We start from the raw sequence: 22,164 nt of genomic DNA, 5'->3' as shown, positions 1-22,164 counted from the left end.
ATCCTAGTGAGTAATCAACAGCCTTCTCACAGTAATATAAGAGTAAATTTTTTCAGTGGAAGTGTCATTAATTAATCCCAAAATTAGTCCATCTTAGGCAAAACAAAAGTGGCATTATGAGGTCCATTGTGTAAGTGGGATGAATCATGATTGACTCTTTCTGCTACACCATGTGCTCCTCTGCAGATTTTATATTTTGGCTCATGACAACCAACAAATGTACTAGAAAAGGTAAATGTAATTTACGAAAAGGCAAATGAAGTTATTCAGCAGTAGAACTAACTCGTTCGGCATAAGTTTGTAGAAACTTTGACTTCTCTGGCATAAGTTCTGTAGAAATGAAGCTATGCTGGATAATTTAATTTATATAGAATTATGTCGGATAAGGCATAGTTTTTATGTAACTTTGCTCGACAAGACATAATTTTTATGTAACTTTATCTTGCGAAATTAGGTCACAGATTCAATTTTTTTTTTTTTGTTTTTTTCGATGTCAGAGATATTTTGGGCCACCTTTTTTATTACTTAAATTGCTGAAAAACTTAAAGACCTCAAATATGAGGGGCAAAATTTAAAGACCACAAATTTAAAGGAAAAAATTTAAAGACCACCCCAAAAGAAGGGCAATCCGTGCAAAAAAAAATCAAAATTACCGTACCGAACTTTCCTACACCGTATCATGCCCACCCCGGTCCCCAAGCCTATTTTAAAAAGATGTCTTGGTCCACTAGGAACCTTCAATTTTCGGGACATAAAGTAATTGTGGTAATGGGCTAATGGCCCGGGCTTGATCCAACCTTGACTCTTAAATTTGTTATCCGATTAAAATTTATTATCATAAAATTCCTATTTTAAATAATATCACACCCAATAGATATCTATGTCTATTCTCTATTATCATAAACTATATTAAAGGCACGAAGGACTTTAGAAATGTTGATTGAACTTTTTGCCCTCATTAAAAGACTCTGCAATAGACAAAATAGTCATTTACTATTTTATATTTAATTATCTTTATAGTATTCACCTATTTTTATTTTTTTTTAAAAGGTAAAATACATGTACATGATCTCTTTCCGCAAGGAAATAAATCTTTAACTCCTTTATAAACTTGGCATGTGCGTGAAAGTAGTGGTCTACCAGAATTCAATTTTAAAAAGTAACTCTATAGATGATAAAATTTTAATTTCAATTTCAATTTCAATTTCAATTTCAATGTCAAGTTGTCAACTACTATTATAAAAATTGGGAGAAAGCTGAGTTGAAGTATATCACAGCTCCATTCCATCTTTTCCGCGACAAAATACAGTACCAATGTATTATAGTCCCGTGCTATAACAAACACCTAAATAATAGGATTATTTTTTCTTTAAAAAAAAAACGGCATTAGAAACAGAATTATAATTAAATTAAATACTATCATGAAGAAAGAAATAATAGGTGACTGCGTTCTTTTTAAAAAAATGATTTTAATAACTTTTTCTTTTGCTCTCATCTTGATTGTGGATTTCGGGGTGACATGAATTAGATGCATGTTAATTCACGCACTTTAGTTACTTAATTATGTAAAGTTTTCCTTGCCCAATATATTTTTCTGGAAGTTTTTTTTTTTTTTTTTGGGTCTAATTTTTGGAAGTATTCGTTCATCCGAGAAGATTATGTTTTATAATAAATGGCTTAAAACTTTAGTTTGGATTAAATAGATCATTTTAATCAGAAAAAAAAGTTTGAAAATTAGTTTTCAGTAAAAAATATTTTTTATTTTACATTTTTATGAATTTTTGTTTAATGCTAAAAGTTTAATGCTTTTAAATGCGAATTCCTTACCATATCAACCTTTTCTCATCTTATCAAAGTTTAAATGAAGTATTCTGGTCCTCCACTAAATTTATGTTGGGTTCTTATATAAGATTTTCTTAATCAACTTTCAAATATTGATTTAAATTGCTTTTTTCATATTTAACCTAGAGCATTTAATATATATTTTTTCGTTAATAATTTAATACATCATCTTATAGCATCAATATTCAATCATATTTTGGGTCTTTTGTTTCGCACGAACAAGTACACTAGTTTAGGGCAAACTACTCAAATTCTTTCGCTCTCTATTTGGAGAGTGCGTAAGTTTGATGCTATGATTATGATTTGTTGTTGCTTAAATTAAAAGAATTTAAAACTATGAAAATAACTACAATTTGAGAGGATTTTAGTAGAGAAAATCAAAGATGCATCACTGTCGAGTTTGAAGCTCTTGAATCTGATATTTTAAGGAGCTTAAAATTGGGAAAACAACTACTGTTTGGGAGGATTTTGGTGGAGTAAATCTAAGACCCACTCATGGCTTAGAAAATATGTTTCTTTTTCTTCAAATGAACCCGTGGAACAGTGAGAAATGAACGCAACACTGGCGTGCAAAGATAATCTTTCCACGTTGCAACACAAGATACCCACGAATCTGTCTTCTTACCACAAAAAATGTTCATATTTAGGATCTATAATTCAAGATAATCCTGTGTAGGAGCCACATAAGTGGACCACAACGCTCTAAACTGGTGGTCGAACACACATAATCCAAAAGTGCAGCCTTCAGCTGGCTAATTCCAATTGGACGAAAATAAGAAATTATAAAGGCCGTCATTTTTTTTTTTTTGGCAGATAACATAAGAGTTATTCCAATTAATCCATTTTCCATCACGTATAATGCATGGTCTCCAAGATTTTTTAAAAAAAATCCTTCAATAAGAACTTCCATCTATCTACTTTTTCTTCTGAATTCTCTGGTTACTAGAGAATTCAGAAATGCTGAGGCTAAATTTATATAGTTCCATAGTCCCTAGTCCAATAGAAGTCAACAATATTGGCAGAAGCTTCCGTGCGTTGATCATTTTGACCAACAAACAAACGATTGTATGTAGGAGAAATATTAGTGTCAAAGCCCTGAAAGATGGGATGAACGGTGGCACAAATGGCAGCGGATTAGGTGGTCGTAGTTGGGACCCTGGCTTGGAAATTGAGGTGCCATTTGAACAAAGGCCGGTATGTATTATTTCTTTAAGCTCCCAATATTTTCAATTCATCCCTGGTCTCGTTCAAGAATTGTTTTTGATCCAATCCACAGAAATCAATGAAAAGATTCATCTTTCTTCACATACAATAAAATTTCCTTTTGCTCTTCTCCCTGTTCTGCACATGCCACTTCAGACTAGTACAGAATACTTGACTACATTAACTAATCAAGAAAATGGGTCAGCTAATTAGATATCTACTTTGGAATTATTCACTGGTATCAGTAAAGATCTTTTATGCTATCCGTATCATTTAACACGTGATGGAACTTTTTTTTTAGCTTAATCATAGAGATTAGTTTATAAGTACTATCTGATTGCGTAAATATCTTTACACGGTTAGTGCATAAACTTAGACTTAGTACTCCGAAGGCCACAACACCTGCACTAGTGAGAGAATGCAAATATATGATAAGCTTCTAGTGCAGGTTATAGCATTATTGGAATCAAACTGACTGAGGAAATACCTTTAACATGTAGTACTAAATTTCTGAAGTTTCATAGGGACAGGGGACTTAATATGGAGATGAGTGAACAATTTAAAGTATTAACTAAGCTGATGTTTTTTTACTAGGTGAATGAGTACTCATCTCTGAAGGATGAAACTTTATACTCTTGGGCAGAATTGGGTCCAGGGTCCTTCTTCCTACGTCTTGGGGGACTTTGGTTAGTCACATTCACCGTTTTGGGAGCACCTGTTGCTGCTGCAAGCTTCAATCCTGCAAAGGTAAATTGTAACTTTGTGCAAGTTCTTTCTCTCAGAGAGTCCCAAAGTGAATACTCAAGTTTCAATGGTAAACAAGTAGTAGGTTTTAATTTATTTCTAGGGAACAAACACAATAAATGAATCCACTCAGTCAGTAAATATCTTATAGCAGCTCCTTACAATCATTGACATTCAAATTTTCACAATCCTGCAGGATCCTTTAAGATTTCTCCTGGCTGCAAGTACTGGGACTCTTTTTCTTGTTGCATTGATTGTCCTGAGAATTTATCTGGTAAAGTTCTTTCATTACATAACTTCAAATTTTTGTTCAAACCGTTTAGACTTTGGCTACAGTACGAGAAGAAGAAGAAGGAATATCTTATTTTTGATGAACTTGAAGACCTAGATGCACACTTATATTTTTATACATCTACAACGATGCACATGTCTGACTGCCTAGCTAAAATTTTCTACAAAGAACAAAGACTTGTTTCACATAGTCATCTCAAAGTGTGCCGCATTTGCTGGAAGTTCATCCAGAAATGCACAGATATGTAGTTTCCTGGAGACAGCTTGAGATCTGACCTCTCATAGGGAGCATTATTTAGTTACTAAACAGACAGCATGAAGAAATTACTATGTATTGAAATTGGAAGGCCACATGCACATTTTGATTGAATCAAGTAAGATGATAATGTCCATCAGAAGAATTAAGCCCACATAGTATATATTATACTATGAGCCTGTTTGGATGGGCTTATGCCTATAAGCTGCAAACAGCTTATAAGCTGCTTTAGATAAGCTAAGTCAAATGGGCCAAATTATTTTTTTGAGCTTATTTTAAGCACAAAATGACTTTAAGTTGGCCAGTCAAACACTCAAAAAAACTGAAAACAGCTTATAAGCAACTTATAAGCCAATCCAAACGGGCTCTATATCTTTACTATCTATGAAGCCATTAACCAACTGAATTCCCATAATTTTTACAATCCTCTTGGTGTCAGTTTCCATTGTACATCATGTCTGTGAGAAAATAAGAGACGAGAACAGAAATGTATTGATGATTTGATTGAACACAAGACACGGCAATATATAAGTCAAATAGAATACATGTGATATTTGTCCAAATTGAGACATTATCTTTAACTTAAAAAATTTAACTCTTCTAATAATCTAACAGTACAAACAATGACCATCATAAGGATAGACCGACATTGGAGATAGGTCACTTGAGATCATAACTCTTCTAATTCTCTAACATAGTAATTGCTAACAATGACCACAATAGGGATGGAGCTATGTTGGAGATAGGCTTTTATCAGCAGTTATACCTTATGAAGAAACCGGATGGTACGATGGACAGATGTGGGTGAAGCCCCCTGAGGTTAGTGGTCTCTCCTTTGCAAACATATGTTACAAGTTTTTTCTCTTTACTTCCTCTGCTCCTCTCATGATTGTGAAGAATACATAGTTAGCAGCAAGTTAGGAAACGGGGTAACAAAATTTAGACAACTTAATTTTTGGTATCACAATAAAGAAGTGGGAAATAAGAGCTACATGTGACAACAATAAGCTTTACTTCCTTGTCTTAGTCTTATCAATTAGTCCTTGCATAATATTCTTTTCTTCTTAGCATGACCAACCGTGCCAAAGATTTCAATAAAAATTGCTTCTTCATGGTATAGAATTCCTTAGTTAACTTACCCTTGTGAAACCTGAGCAACAGATCTACAAGAAAGTAAAAGCATTATCTTTTACTCGGATGACACCCACATAAAAACTAATTAAATAATGGAATAACATCTATATTGTGACACTAATGTTAGTTCCAGTCTTCTGGCAATACATGCTCCAAAAGTCTAAAACTACCAGAAGTTCTTGAAAAACTTATCCGAATCGATGTTGCACATGTGGCGTATAATGAGATTATTTCTTGCAGATCTTAGCTCGTGATAGGCTGCTGGGCTCTTATAAGGTACCGTGTTGATGCTATTGCTTTCTGTTATTAGAGTTTAGACTTCCAGCTATTCACTGATCATATAATCAACTACAAACCATGTGAAACAGCATAGTCAAATATAGATTTCCACTTTATTAGCTGGTTACACTAATGTTAGGAAATTGTTGGCATCATATTCTGAATGTCACTAAGTAGATCTTTCCAGTATTATGAGAAACCTGAAGGAGTTTATTTATCTAGGTGAAACCAGTCATTAAAATGCTGAAGCAAACCCTGGTTGGGACAGGGGCTTTACTAGTTGCAGCAGTCTCCTTATTCATATTTGCAACACCAGTAGAGGATTTCATCCACGACACTTTCACAACAAAAGAAAACTCATTGAGTTCCACTTCAAAGAGCAGCACAAAAAAACCAGGCATCAGGTACTTCAAAACAGTTTCTAAGTTTGAAATTTGTGTGCTTTCGTTGATTCGTGATGTAAACACAGGAAAGAAGAGCTGTTAAGATTACCATTAAAAGTCAAGGAGGACGATGATCTGGCGAAAGCTGCCGCTGAAGCAGCTGATGGAAGGCCAGTTTATTGCAGAGATAGATATTATCGTGCATTGGCCGGTGGACAGTACTGCAAATCAGAAGACCTACTTCAATAAGTGGACAAGTGAAGAAGGCTATAGTTAAATTCTACGATTGCTCATAAGATCAGTACTACAATTGAGCCTGTTTTTATAAAATTAGAGAAGAAATTTTGATGTTTTATGCATTAGATAATCTGTATGCAAAGAACAAAAGAAAGAGAATCATAACAAGAAATGTTTACATCAAGTGAACATCCATCATCTGATCAAAAAGCCTCTATGCCACATGTGTGAATATTGGGTTTTCTCATCATCAACCCAATTAGTGAAACCTTTGAGGCTAATAATATCCCCTTTTATTTTGTGATAAACTTAGTACAAAACCTGAAAATCTAATCAAAGAATAAGCAAAGTAAATAGGGTAAAGTTCATAATCAAACACAAATAGAATATATTCCCCAAATTTTATAATTGTAAAGACGTGCACTCTTTGAGTGTCAGGATTAGCAGCCAAGGATCACATTGTACTTAGAGTGTTTTAAAGGATTCTAAACTTGATGATTTACGGATTATTCTTCATTTTACGGATCTTGATAATAAGTGTCATTTTCTTTTATCCTAAAATTTAATCACTGCCATTCTAGCATGATTCAAGCCAAGATTTGTTATTTTCAAATTTTAGTACTATTGTTCTTTGCCAATTCGCATAGAGATTACCAGTTTTTTTTTTTCTATCTCGCTATAGAGTGGGATTATGAGAAAAGCAATCGTACTTATTTGATGAACTTGGTAAAATAGACGGTAGGCAAAAAGCTCTTCTTTTGTACATACATGAAACAAAAAAGAGTTTATACATACAGGAAAAAAAAAGAGTTTATACATTCACGAAACCAAATAATTTAAATTTTCCCCGCGGATACTGTTATATGTTTTTTGTGCTATCATGTAAAATTGACCTACAATAACAAGTAATTTCATATCAAGCGAATATTATAGCCTGAGAAAGATAGCGACAATTTATTATAACCAATTAAATTACTAAAAAGTATTTATATTGTCACTTATCGGTAAAAAAACAAAAAGAGAGAGAAGGAAAAAACTTAAGAATGAGTAACTGATTCCACAATTCGAACCCATAACCTAATAATTATACGGAAAACACTTAATGTTGTTTCAAAGCTCCCCTTCATGAGTAAAGTGTGGCCTATGTTGATAATATTGTTACTTAATCATTTTATATAACTTAAATCCACATACTAATATAATAGAAATAATGACATCTCTTGCCCTCTTAAAATTTGAATAGACGAAAATGACTTATTCAGATCTCTTATGTGTAAAAAAAAAAATCGCATAAAAAGATTATAAGACTTAAAAAATTTGTAAAGGGCTAAAAAACCATTTCTCGTGTTAATCATCTGCGTCCCCAAATGGTGGGATATGATCCTGTTCACTATATGTGCAACAGCCCAAGCGAGATGGGCAACAAAGTTTCAAAGTCAGAACGAAAACCCAAGTATGAAACAAATGATTTAAATCATACGTGTATTTTGATATATGCTTGAAATAGATGTCGAAATCTCCATATGATGCACTGAGCTCCATACGTAGCCATTGACGTTTGGCAGATACTACATACTTTCTACTATGGAACACGTTTTAATTTTCGTCACTTCCCCATTTCAATTTACGTCCCCCATACGTTGTGTTTCCTCATTCCATAATTTGGACCTAGAGGCTAGAAGTACAATTTCACCTTTTTCTTCTGCTCAGTGGAGAACAGTAAGGCATACAATCATAACTGCATGCTCTCCTTATAACAAATTTTTTATATTGCATACGCTGATAGTGTAATATATTTTAATTTAGTGTAATTTTATCATAATTTATAGGTTACTGGATCATGTTTGTTAATTGTTACAACGTACATTTAATAGACTCTTAAATGACCCGATTTTGTGAAAATTCTTGATACTATTTGTGCATAAAATTACTGTTAAAGTCCTTATAATCAGATTCGGGATTAGTTTCGGCCTCAGTTCACTTGAACCACATATATGTAATTGAATATCTATAAAATATATATTCCGTCTGTGTCAATTTATTTGAAATACTTTTTTTTTTAGTCTATTTAAAAAAGAATGTTATCTTTCTATATTTAGAAATAATTTAACTTTACCAGATGATTTCCAGTCACACAAATATCTAAGGTTTATTTTGGACCACAAATTTCAAAATTCTTCATTATTTTCTTATCGTGCCTAGTCAAATGGTGTCACATAAATTGAGATGAAGAGAGTACTAATATTGAAATTCCAGATGCACCTCGGTTTGGTATACCACAAGGTCAGGGACTAAACTTGTCCCATATCCACAATTTTATTTTGTTCTCTCTCTCAATTTTTTTTGCTAGTTATGAAGAGACTATACATTGCTCCCCGAATTTGCATGTCCTTGATACAAGATCCGATCTGAAACTTCATTTGACAGCCAGGTATTAAAACTTTAAAGGGATGTGACGTTAATACTACTCAATTGGTGGACAGGTCGGGAGTTGGAAGGAAAGAGAGGCCTAAAGACAATCCAGTTAGGACCATAACGTACATGTGGCAGCTGAAATGTCACCCCTCTAGCTAGGGTCCAACCAATAGACACCAATTCTCTATTACAGCTTTATGAAGGGCAAAAAATAAAAAGAGAGGAAAAGATAAGGGAAAATAACGCTCTATGCCTATTTGGAAAAATTATTTATCCCAACCAGAAATGTTCTTTTTATACATCATTACACAATTTTATTCAAGATTTGTATATTATCTATCAGTAAGTGTATAATGTTGTATATCGTGTGTATAAACACTGTTGCAAAATAAAAAATGGCTATGCAGATGTAAGTTAAAAATATGACCACGTAAACAGAGGCGGATCTATGTAGAAGTATGGGGATGCCACGATACCTTAACCCTCGGTTGAAACTCCCTATATGTATGGGTAAATATATAAGAAAAAGGATATATAGCAGTTTTGCACAGTAATCCTTTTTGTCTTTACTCTTTTGCTTGGATTCAGCTATTCTTTTTCATTTTTTGCTTGGATTCAGCTATTCTTTTTCATTTTTTGTCTTTTTTCTTTACCTTTTCATTTACTTGCTATGCTCTATTGATCCAAAATTAACTCTTTTTTGCTTTAATTAATTCGTGGCTTTTTTACATCCTCTTTTTTAAGTATTAATCTTTATATACGCCTGTTGCGTGCACATTCTATATCAATAAGTACTACATTTTAAAACGTTACATAAATATTACCGAAGAAATACTTAAATAGTAAATTTTAAATTTTAAAAGAACATTTTTAGTTTTAAAATGATGAATATTATTATTACGTTAAGAGTTTTTAAAATTTAGAGGTTACTTTGATCTTTCACCAACGTTTGCGCTAATTGAAGATGAGTGGGTTGAAGTTACAATTCTTGATTCTTTCCGAACTATATATATGCAAGTTCACACAAGGGTAACAATATTAGATGATTTATACGGTTCGGATTTTTAACGTGGAAAATCTTTTTCTTTCTCAAAGTTTTAGAGAATATGGCCTCTTATCCCTACAAAAAAAATTGGGCCGCTTAGGTATCTTTAATCTCAGAATATCTAAAATAGGTCTATATAAATCAAAAAAGATAAATGATCCGAACCGTAACTCAAATTTGAAAAAATCGACCCATTTACCTATTTGAACGGCGTGGCACCCAGAACGTCGAAATCCTGGATCTGCCTCTGCACATGAATGTAATATTTTATGTTGGATTGTATATTATTGAAATTATCCCAAAAAAAAATGGTTCCTAGGCGTACGAATGCAGATGGAAAATTTGACTCAAAATCTTCTTTCTCGTTTTCGTGTGGCATGTATAAATCAAAAGAGTTCATATATCCCATCGCTTTTTATATCAATAGTTGGGTAATATTGACATTAATATATAACTCGCCATTTTAAATTTGACATGATAATTTGAAAAAATATAACCAAGTAAATTTTAGGTATTACAATAAATCACAAATCTCATACTACTAGCTAGCTGCTCAAGAGATTTAGTAGTAAATGATTACTCTACATTGAATGCTCACGTTAGGAAATAAAAGGCAAACAACAACAATAATCAGAAAATATCTTCTTCTTGCTTTGCTCATTCAATAGTTGGGTATCTACATTAGAGTTGATTAAATTTAGATTCGCGTTGAAAATCCCACATTGAGGGTAAAAAGCGCCCTAACAAAAATGGCTCCATACCCAAAGGGACTCGAACCCGATATCATAGTTAAAGTTGAAAGAGTACTTACGAGTACTCCACCACAACCCGTAACCACAAAATATATTTAAGGTACCACCGACATGCAGTATTTCCTAGGCTGGAACCACTATAAGACAACTATAATATGCATGTTATATGCGCTTATATGGAAGAGTGAAACGATAATTAGAAATTGGTTAGCTAGCTGTTGCTTTCCTCATTACCCTAATATGAGTATATATATTTGACGATACTAGAAAAGAGTTAAGGCATATGCATATTTTGGGTGTTACAGCTCAATTGGTCCTAACACTTGCTGTATTTTTGATGGGAGAAGAGCGGGGGGGAATCGTCTTAAAAAATATGACGAGATATTTGGCATTTATGTATAAGTATCCGATTCAAAATATCTCCACTTTAGATCGTAAGAAATTCAACAGTTGGACCAGCAAAAATTAAATTCACATAAAATATATGCTCATTTACTCGTCGCCAATCTGGCAACAACATAAGATAAGTAAAAGAAATTCCAAATAACAGTGTGATTAAAAAAAAAAAAAAAAAACCAGAACAGTGTTATTTTGCAGAATAAATTTTAACAAACAAGATTCCAATTATACCCTGTTACTAGTAAATGGAGTATTATACTAGTATAAATAAGTTATTCAATAAACGAAAGTTTGAGTTTCAGACGCTAGAAATTCTGTAGGCCAATAGTTATCTATATATAGTAGCTTTTGTCCGAATGTGAATAATCATTTTTGACAGACCAGACATCTATGTAATTTAGGTTGACAAACACCCCAAAATGTCAAATTTTCAAGTATATAAAGATGATTAGATAATTTGCAAATATATTTCAAATGGGACCTTGTACCTTATAAAATGAACAAGGTAATAAGTACAATAAGGAAGTACAATAAATAGTAGGCCATAAATATAAAGAGAAAAATATTAGAAGGACAGTACAACTGTCAATACAACTTTTGATATGAAAGAAGGAAGAAAATCTACAAGAAAATACAAGATTACTTCTGCAATTGTAGTATGTCTACTAACTAAAACCAATATAGAATTCTTGCCAGCCAAGTGAAACTGCAATTGGATTAAAGCAGCTTCTTCTTGCTTGTTTCTTGCCTAACGTAATCTGCTACATATTGCTTTGCTCTATATGTGTACACTTGAGCGGAGCAAAACCAATCTGGAATAAAATACAATACCCAGATCAGACTCTAACTGAAAAACAAAACTTAACGCTTCTGATTTCCTTATTTTATGGAGGAAAGGTACATCTTTCTTTTCAAAATTATATATGTTTTTTGTTAAAGTGCTCTCTAATAAATACGACTCCATATCAGTGGCGGATCCAGGATTTTGAGTTCGGGGGTGCTTGATAATAATGGAGAAGAAAAAATAATCTAGCATTTAAAAAAATAAAGTTCCTAGTGAGATTTGAACTCTTGACCCTTTAGTGACAAAACCTCCAGCACCCTCCCTGTCACGACCCAACCCCGTAGGCCGTGACTAGTGCCCTACTTGGGCACCCTGACATACCTGTACATATCGAATCACATCCAAATAGTATATGCGGCAAAAATGCTATATGTCGTCTCAAACTATCTCAAACTGTATCAGACACGAATATATACATATACATATATCGAAGAGCCGGCAAGGCTATCAAATACGTCAAAAGCCGACAAGGCTGTCAATTATATCAAAGCCGACAAGGCTATCAAATGGCACAACGGCCCAAAAGCATATACAAAATGCACGCCGACAAGGCTGCCATAACGAAAGAGACCATATGGACACAGTTGTACAGAAGTAGGCACACACACCCACAAATAAGTCTACAGACCTCTAAACAGACCAAAACGAATCATATGGCGGGACAGGGCCCTGCCGTACCCCTGAACGAATATATACAAACATAGTGAACAAAAGATATACCAAAAGGTATGCTCTGAAAGGAGAAGAGGACTCCAACGGCAAAACGGGTGTCCTAAAGCGGTGGATCACCAAACTGTGCGTCGGTACCTGCGGGCATGAAACGCAGCCCCCGAAGAAATGGGGTCAGTACGAAATATGTACTGAGTATGCAAAGCAGAATGTACAGAAAGCAAATCTGAGACATAAACTACATGGAAGTATCAAACATAAGTGCAAATCCAACATATCAAAATTTGTTTACTGTAAAAAATATTCAAGTCATGCATAGGGTACAGAAGAATATGGTCGCCCGCCCGTCGATGGCGCCATAACACAGCATAACACCAGAAAGTCTTAAATCTCCGTACCCCCGTCACATATCACATCACAACATAACGCCATATACAACACATCACCAACCATAAGTGGAACCCGACCCTCATTAGCGAGTAGCTCGGAGAACCATAACACAGCATAACTCCGGAGTATATCAAAATGCGCACGATAACAGAACCGGCCCGGGACTCGGCGAAGGGAATAACAGAATGCACGAATAGAGTCGTGAGTAGTCATATGCATAAAATCATTATCATAAATTCAAACATAAGTAAAATGATCATATTTGAAAATCGAAATAATAGTCTTAACAAATTCTTTCAAAAGTTCCCGAATTACATAAAGGAAAGTCGCGGGATCCGCAGACGGGAATTTACCCAAGTCGGGCCCGCTCATGAAAAACATACTCGTTATACGTAATGCAAACTTTTGTAAAAATATATTGGAGCAATCCGAGCATTTATGTGAAAGATATGACATTCGGAAATTTCGAAATTCTTTAAAGTGAAACCTTTTTGCGCAAAGTTCGAAAAGCGATTTTTCGAATACATAAAGGTTCATATTTCATCAAATCATACATAAGAGTGCTAAAGAACATTTACGGATCATAACATGCTCGAATTTCGGATTTGGAATTTTCCTTAAGGCTCTAATTTAGCCTATGAAAACTAAGACATGCCAAAAAGAAAGGAAGTTGTCTTACATACCTCGAACGCACTTCCAAGATAGTCAATCTAAAGCTAATCCAAATCTACGCATCGGGCTCCCCAAGGTCTACAATTACGCCAACGAATACCAAACATTAGCTAAGGGCACTTAAGCCATTCATTCCAAACTAATCATTAAATTCTACAGAAAATTTGGCAGCACTTCCCCTGTAAATAGGCCATCCCGAGAATTTATCTCGCTCAAAATAACAACAACAACAACCACAATAACCAACCTAGCAACATCAATAATCAATTTGAAAGGCAAAACAACATTAATAGCTCTATTTTACATCTTTCAATCAACTTTCCAAATATTCGTTTCAACGGTTTACATTCAAGCCACATTACCGCTCGTACATTCGATTACTAACCCGAATCCTTTCCCACAATATTAGAGGACTTCTAAACCATTTACATAATTTTTTTCCAACGATCCAACATTTTATTTTTCTCCAAGCTGGCCGAAACCAGCCCCCTAACCGAGAGCAGCCCTCTTTTCATTTTTCCTCAATTTCAAGTAATGTTTTGTCTCAACAATTCACAATATAACGATGTTATTCTCATATAATATACCAATTACATCAACGCACGATAAGCCTCAAAACAGCCCGCACAATCTCACATCAATCATAAGTCATTAAATGTTCATTTCAAGACTAGAATTCATGACGACGACAACTAAAATACTAAGCGGTAGTAATGCGATCTTCGGCACATTATAAAACTCACATTCGTCCACACCACACATATACATATGTTAATGATTCTTATATATACGAATTTCATTCAATACACAAAGTTCCCCAAATCAGTCCGCAACGCTTACTATGTCAATTTGGGACATTAAATTCTCATTTCCAACCTCCAAGTCATCACAATAACCATTACGACGCTAAGCGATATAAATTCATTCTTTGCCAAACATTTAAGGCTACACACGGCTACATTACATCCATGTATACATATATTGACGATTTGTGTTCTCTTCTCCACTCTACAATAAATAACAAGCTACAAGGAATCAATTTATCAACTCAATCACACAACACACACATACACCCCACACGGCCCACATACCAAACACAAGACCCAACTTCAACATTCTATATTTCATGATTTTCTTCCATATTAGCATACTACAACATGAAATAAACGTTCACAACACAAAAACAAGAGCAAGACATACCTCTCTTCTTCAATCCACCAAATAGCTAGGGTTTGCAAATGGGTACAACTAATGGTTGGATGACCCAAACAACTCTTCCACGCTACTTAGGGACCTCAATATAGTGGGTTAACACCAAGGAAATAATTTTTGGGAAGTTAAAAATGGGGTTGGTTTTCCCTTGGTTCAGCCGAGAGCCTCCATGGCTTGGTGCTCTTTTTTTTTTTTTTTTTTCTAAGTGTTAAAATGAGCCAAATGATAAAAGAAGACTTGGTCTTCATCTTTTAAAAGTATACCAAAATATCTCTTAGTGACTTTGGCCCACACAATGTGTTGGACCAATTAAAATTGGCCACACAATGTGTGGGACCCCTTTTTAATTCACACGGCCACCAAGGCATTTTGCACCACATTTTTAATTCCAATTTTATGAATTGTGGTCCCAATTTCTCCTAAGTGTTCAAATACCAACAATTTCATATATAACTTATGTCTCCGAATAAAATCAAATGGTCAAAAGTCCCGACTTCAAATCCCGGAATAACCTTGGCCTTAAATTATCATAGTTAATCCGGGTTGTCCCAATGTATAAAAATACGGGACGTAACACTCCCCTAACCAAATTACCTATCAGACTTATCACTTCATGGGTGCTCTATTAACTATTTATATTTGTTTCCTTTATATTTTCTATATAACTATACACTCCGTGATTGATTTCAATGGGTGCTGGAGCACCCAAAATTTGCTAGTGGGTCCGCCCCTGCTCCATATTCGGGGCCTATTCGATGTTCGGTAGCCGTATTGGGACCCGATTAAATCCAATTTCGCGTCGGAAAGTCCTATATCTGCCTAACAAAGACAATTTCATACCCAAGGATCGAACCTTAGACCTCCCCAAGGGTCGAACCCTAGACCTCTTAAAGAACTTCTTACCATTCCACACAACTCTTATTGATTTTCAAAATTATATTTTTACTCGCAAACTAGTCTAGTACTCTCACTGTTTCAATTTGTTTGTCTAGTTTTGACTTGAGACTGAGTTTAAGAAAGTAAAAAAGACTTTTGAATCTTGTGGTCTTAAACTAATTAAATATATGTAGAATGTACTAAAACGCCCTTTAATCTTGTGGTTTAAACATGTCATGTAAAAAGTTGGAATTACAAAATTATCAACCAAAAAAAAGAAAGACATTTTAGAAACGGATTACAAAAAATAAGATAAATAAATTGAAACAAAGGAGTATGAACTTATATCCCAAGGCTACTATAGGTAGCGTCAAACACTAGAAGTAAAATCGATCGATCAATGACGAGACATAACTCTGTCTAGGGCGTAATAAAAGGACCCTAAATGGACCGCAAAAGTGTAGTCATTCTAAAATCCAGAAATGGATAAACAAAGGTGGTTAAAGTACCATTCAACTTAAACATTTTAGAATTAGCACAAACTGACATCTTTATTTTGTATTGTTATTATCATCATCCCCCTAGTTTATGCTCCTCATGTTAATAGAATACTAATCTTGGGACAGGGGGTTCACGTGGTTCTATTGTCTTTTACCCCTTGCACAAAATACAATAAAACAGTCTCGTTTGTCACGGATAATTAGGGTATCTACCATTAAATAATGTTGATTTGTTTAGTACTAGACCCAGCCCCTACGTTGAACCTTGTCTGTTCTTGTTTGAATAGAGCAACTACAAAAAACAGTACTCCATATTCAAGTTTTGTGAACACAAAGTTGTATATTTTTATGTGTTACCGAATTAAATTTTCGGCCGTGACAGATAACTCTTTATTACACCAATATGACCTGATAACTTGAAAATAAAGTACATAACACGTTAAATTATATACACTTAACAATATATATAACTTAACCCCAAAAAACAAACCACCTTGATAATTAAAATTTGGAGGTTTGAAATAATTCTACAAAAGGTGGAACTTCGACGTCTCACCAACCATCTAACTTTTTATTTCACACAAATTAATACTAACACTTAACATTACTTGATTTCTGTATGGACCCGTGAACCAATATATATATTCAGTGATGGTGAAGATTTTTTCCCCTTTTATCTTTATTTAGTTATTGGCAGCTGGAAGTTGGAACACAGCAAGTTTTCTTCATGAATGAAATCTACAACATTTATTAATCTGACGATTTATATTGGACCGTCGCTTGAGCAATGACTTTCATTACCAACAGTTCTGTAAAAAGATATGTAACGCAATGGGATCTGATATTGCCTTTTCTGTCCCTCAGTTATGGCGAAGAGATAAATTTTGATTTTGATTTTAGTGATATGGACTAAACACGTTTAATTGAAATGTGAAGCTTGTGTCCCTGTTTTTTCCGATCCTGAACCAAATTATTTCCATTGGGGGTAATACGCTTTTTAACAAAGGTCATTCCATGTCAAGGTTCAAACTCGGGACTTCTGTTTAAGAATGAAAAAATACTTACTGCTCCATCACAACCTTGTTGATATGTGTTAAATCTTAAACTAAACCGAGTGGCTATTAACGTATGTAAATACCTAAAAAACAAAAATAAATGAAATAGTTGGATGGCAACTTGGGGAATTTTGGAATTCTGTTTTTTCTGGCTTTATTCTCTGCAATGAGCAAAAGCTAAAGTGGAAGGTAAAAAGAGGTTAGCACTGACTACTAAAGATAAAAAGAAGTGAATAAAATCTGGAAGACACGTTATGAAAGGAGAATACGCATACCATTTTGGACTCTCTTCTTCTCTTATCTTGATTACTTACGTTAAGAAATGTTATTTTCTGTGAATGTCATCAATTCATCCTTCTTTTTCTACTCTTCTCCTTCTTTAATCTTTATTTATCACTTTATATTACTATCAGTTGTTCTGGCTAGGCTGGACCTTTCCATTTTTTTTTGTTAGTAACCAATCATTCATAAGAAGGAAACAACACCCCATCTCCCCCGCAGTAGCCCCACTCTCACACTCCACATAATATATATTACCTGAAGTTTCTCATTGCTTGTTCATCCATTCCCTTTATTTCAGTTCAAGGGAATGAGTGAAATAACAACAAAAATCAAAATGTCTAGATACCAAGTGCTAGTTTTTATTGTTGTAGTATGTCTAGGCCTATGCCACAGGTCAGTGGCAATGGAGAAGAAGAAGAAAACATACATCATTCACCTGGCTAAATCACAAATGCCAGCAACCTTTGATGATAATACTCATTGGTACGACTCGTCTCTCAAATCGGTATCTGAATCAGCAGAGATGCTCTATGTTTACAAAAACGTTGTCCATGGTTTTTCAGCAAGGCTTACAGTTCAAGAAGCTGAATCTTTAGAGAAGCAACCTGGAATTCTCTCTGTTTTGCCCGAGTTAAAATATGAACTCCACACTACTCGAACACCTTCTTTTCTTGGTCTTGATAAAAGTGCTGATTTCTTCCCCGAGTCAGATTCTATGAGTGACGTCATCATCGGAGTACTCGATACCGGAGTTTGGCCGGAAAGCAAAAGCTTTGATGATACTGGACTTGGACCTGTTCCCGCTTCATGGAATGGTCAATGTGAATCTGGGACAAATTTCAGTTCCGCCAAGTGTAACAGAAAGCTTATTGGAGCGAGGTATTGTAAGAAAATATTTAATTCAGAAACTCATAAATCTTTTAACGCTCTCCACAATTCTCCACACTAGCAAGGCCAGCAGTACAAAACCTACTTTAACTCAAAATAGAAAAATCTGTTTATATATAAATTTGATTATAAATTCTAATTACACATAAATTAAAATATCAAGTCCTAACTAATTTTAACTTCCTACAGGTACTTTTCTAGAGGTTATGAGACTACTCTTGGTCCAATCGATGAGTCCAAAGAGTCGAAATCTCCAAGGGACGATGATGGACACGGAACACACACTTCTTCTACAGCAGCAGGTTCAGTTGTTCAGGGTGCTAGCCTTTTTGGCTATGCTTCTGGTACTGCTCGCGGAATGGCTAGTCGTGCAAGAGTTGCTGTTTACAAAGTTTGCTGGGTTGGGGGATGTTTTAGCTCTGATATATTGGCAGCTATGGACAAAGCCATTGATGATAACGTTGACGTGCTTTCGTTATCACTTGGTGGAGGCATACCGGATTACTACAAAGACAGTGTTGCAATTGGAGCATTTGCTGCTATGGAGAAGGGTATTTTAGTTTCTTGCTCTGCTGGAAATGCTGGACCTAGTCCATACAGTTTGTCTAACGTGGCACCTTGGATCACCACCGTAGGTGCCGGAACATTGGACCGTGATTTTCCAGCATATGTAAGCCTTGGCAATGGTAAAAACTTCTCCGGTGTTTCACTTTATAAGGGTGATTCTTTACCTAATAAGATGCTTCCTTTTGTGTATGCTGGTAATGCTAGCAACGTAAGTGTAACTAATGGAAATCTCTGTATGACGGGTTCCTTAATTCCTGAGAAAGTGAGAGGCAAAATTGTGCTGTGTGATAGAGGGATTAATGCTAGAGTTCAAAAGGGTTCTGTGGTAAAAGCAGCTGGTGGAGCTGGCATGGTTTTGGCTAACACCGCCACGAATGGGGAGGAGCTAGTGGCTGACGCCCATTTACTTCCGGCGACCGCGGTGGGTCAAACAAACGGCGATACAATCAGGAACTATATAATCTCGGATCCTAATCCAACGGCCACGATTCTTTTCGCAGGAACAAAGGTGGGGATCGAACCATCACCTGTTGTTGCAGCGTTCAGTTCCAGAGGCCCAAATTCAATCACTCCGGAGATACTTAAACCGGATATCATCGCGCCTGGTGTCAACATTCTAGCCGGTTGGACCGGAGCAGTTGGTCCAACAGGGTTGCCTGAGGACAACAGACGGGTTGGGTTCAACATTATCTCGGGTACATCCATGTCGTGTCCACATGTGAGTGGCTTAGCAGCTTTGCTAAAGGGGGACCACCCGGAATGGAGCCCTGCCGCCATCCGTTCAGCGCTCATGACCACTGCTTACACTGCCTACAAGAACGGGGGAGCACTACAAGATATCGCCACGGGAAAACCATCGACGCCGTTTGATCACGGTGCCGGACATGTGGATCCCGTGTCAGCTGTAAACCCAGGATTGGTTTACGACATAAACTCTGAGGATTACCTCAATTTCCTCTGTGCGTTGAAATACACTTCATCTCAAATCAATAGCTTAGCAAGAAGAAACTTCACATGCAGTGAGAATAAAAAATACAGCGTTACAGATTTGAATTACCCTTCATTTGCTGTTTCATTCCCTGCAGAATCCCCTGCCAAAACTGGGAGTGCCGGTTCAAACACAATCAAATACAGCCGGACACTGACTAATGTTGGACCTGCTGGAACGTACAAAGTTACAGTTTCTTCGCAAAGTAGTTCAGTGAAGATTATGGTTGAGCCTGAAACATTGAGTTTCACTCAGATGAATGAGAAGAAATTGTATACAGTGACTTTTACAGCTCCATCAATGTCCTCAACTACGAATATATTTGGTAGAATTGAGTGGTCTGATGGGAAGCATGTGGTTAGTAGTCCAGTGGCAATTTCTTGGACATGAATTGAATGAAGACATAGCTATAGCTGCTGTTTATTTATTTTAAGTTCTTGTTTCTCTGTTTTTAAGTTTCATTCCAGCACAACAGTTGGAAGCTGGTTTCAAATGTATTTATGGATAACATGAAGAAATGTATGCCTCTTGCTCACTGTATAGTGTTGTTTCATACCAAGTATTGTAACAATTCTAAATGTGAAGTACCTACATCTCTATGTGCTTTTATTTAATGTATCACACGTTCATATATATTTTTAACACGATGTTCAACCCAAGACCACTTATTTGTCATTCAAGTAGAGCTTCCAAAAGGGGTGTTTGTTGGAGTATCTCAAGGAATCTGAGACGTGGGTTCAATTCTTGTTGTGCCTCGTCTAAGTATGTGTCTATGCTATTCAGTGGCGGACCCATGTACAATTATTGGGTGCTCCGGCACCCATTAAATTCAGTTACGGAGTATATAGCTGTATAGAAAATATAAAGGAAACAGATATAAATAGTTAATAGAGCACCCCCGAATTCAAAATTCCTGGATCCAGCACCCCCGAACTCAAAATCCTGGGTCCGCCACTGATGCTATTATGTCAGCTAAACTCGTTCTTATCTAATGTGTGCTATTCTTTTTGATAATATACCAGTCCAGGGTCAAGCCTAAACCCAAATATCCACCTTTTGGTGGATTTCTGCATTAAAAAAGACTCGTGTTCGCGCTCACTCAGAAACATAACTGTCTTCTATTCTCCTGTTTCAGCTTAAGGCGTTAGACTCTTAGGTAGCCACATTGAATTTGATTCATCTACAGCTATTATGAATACCGGAAAAACAAGGCTATAATGGTACACTGGGTCATTAACTTCACACACTAGTGCTTCAGAGAGAGGAATGATTGATCTGTCGAATTAATGGTTATTATTGGGCTACGTCTCTGAGCACCTGTACACAATTAAATAATGACATTCATTGCTGGCTATGGATTTATGATGTTTATCAACTTCAATAGGTACTTTCTGCTATCATGTCATGCAACTGGAAAATGGGTACACAATTGAGTAAGCAATCATTAATTTCAATATTAATTGGCTTTCCCATTTCATAGGATGATGGTTGAGATATGACATCTATACTAGTAGCATTGCTGTATGGCTGAAATTGTAAAAAGTATCACGAAAGTAACTCCCTAACTCAAGCGGCAAGAACAGTCTGTCACACCACAATAGTAATTTTTTGGTCCTTTACAAACTTTTTTTAGTTTTATGACTATTTTTCAAGAAATCTTCATTTTTTATACATAAGAGATCTAGAAAAAACACATAAGAGATTTAAAAAAGACATTTTCTTCTATTGAAATTGTAAGAGACCGAGAGATCTTATTTCTTCAATAATAGTTTAAATCAGCGCCACTTAGGACACTTTAGTGAAGAAAATATTATAATTGACTTTGGTTCACGGATATGAATAGATTACAATAAATTAACAATACATAAATAATTATGCCAAAACTAAAAGAGATACTCAGATTTTTATGCAGAGATTCTGATACCAAAGTCAAGAATTATCTTAATTCTGGTAGTGTTAGTATATGTATTCTGTTTCACTTCTTGTTCTGTATAAAGTAAGATATAATTTCATGTATAAGTTATGCTAGTATTAGTCGTAGGAAATTTTATTCCAAAGCAAAACCAAATATTACATAAGACAGCAGAGATTGTACCAGAAACAAAGACAGGTAACTGCCTAATTCAACTGGACTGTTAATGTAGACTCAAATCAAACTTCATTGGCCTCCAATGCAAGACAAAAACAAAATTAGTGGGTCGGCCAATTGGTGGAGGCAGAGTAGCCAACGATTTGAAGTGA

At 35.3% G+C, this 22,164-nt stretch overlaps 2 protein-coding genes and 1 long non-coding RNA gene across 4 annotated transcripts; 2 read left to right on the top strand and 1 right to left on the bottom strand.

Annotated features, from left to right (window-relative positions):
- Positions 1-2,655: 2,655 nt before the first annotated feature.
- On the top strand, positions 2,656-6,553 carry LOC132622075 (protein CONSERVED IN THE GREEN LINEAGE AND DIATOMS 27, chloroplastic). Of its 2 annotated transcripts, XM_060336597.1 has the most exons (7): positions 2,659-3,036; positions 3,640-3,792; positions 3,986-4,063; positions 5,060-5,155; positions 5,711-5,746; positions 5,972-6,153; positions 6,219-6,553. In XM_060336597.1, the coding sequence occupies exons 1-7, from the start codon at positions 2,800-2,802 to the stop codon at positions 6,379-6,381; spliced, it is 945 nt and encodes a 314-aa protein (XP_060192580.1). In that variant the 5' UTR covers positions 2,659-2,799; the 3' UTR covers positions 6,382-6,553. The 2 variants fall into 2 exon arrangements, with proteins under 2 accessions (XP_060192581.1, XP_060192580.1); XM_060336598.1 differs by lacking the exon at positions 5,711-5,746 and having other exon boundaries at positions 2,656-3,036.
- Positions 6,554-12,184: 5,631 nt separating this feature from the next.
- Positions 12,185-15,476, bottom strand: LOC132622761 (uncharacterized). Its single transcript, XR_009575987.1, has 3 exons — positions 14,756-15,476; positions 13,567-13,633; positions 12,185-12,631 (listed from the first exon to the last, which is right to left on the bottom strand). It is a non-coding gene; the product is annotated as an uncharacterized LOC132622761 (long non-coding RNA).
- Positions 15,477-17,457: 1,981 nt separating this feature from the next.
- LOC132624880 (subtilisin-like protease SBT1.7) lies at positions 17,458-20,463 on the top strand. The gene is made up of 2 exons (XM_060339620.1): positions 17,458-18,359; positions 18,558-20,463. The coding sequence occupies exons 1-2, from the start codon at positions 17,788-17,790 to the stop codon at positions 20,311-20,313; spliced, it is 2,328 nt and encodes a 775-aa protein (XP_060195603.1). The 5' UTR covers positions 17,458-17,787; the 3' UTR covers positions 20,314-20,463.
- Positions 20,464-22,164: the final 1,701 nt, after the last annotated feature.

This window comes from Lycium barbarum, chromosome 12, assembly GCF_019175385.1.
Source record: "Lycium barbarum isolate Lr01 chromosome 12, ASM1917538v2, whole genome shotgun sequence".
Classification (NCBI taxonomy): Eukaryota; Viridiplantae; Streptophyta; class Magnoliopsida; order Solanales; family Solanaceae; genus Lycium; species Lycium barbarum.
Note: the sequence above shows the minus strand (reverse complement) of the source record. Positions and strands in the feature narration are given on the sequence as shown.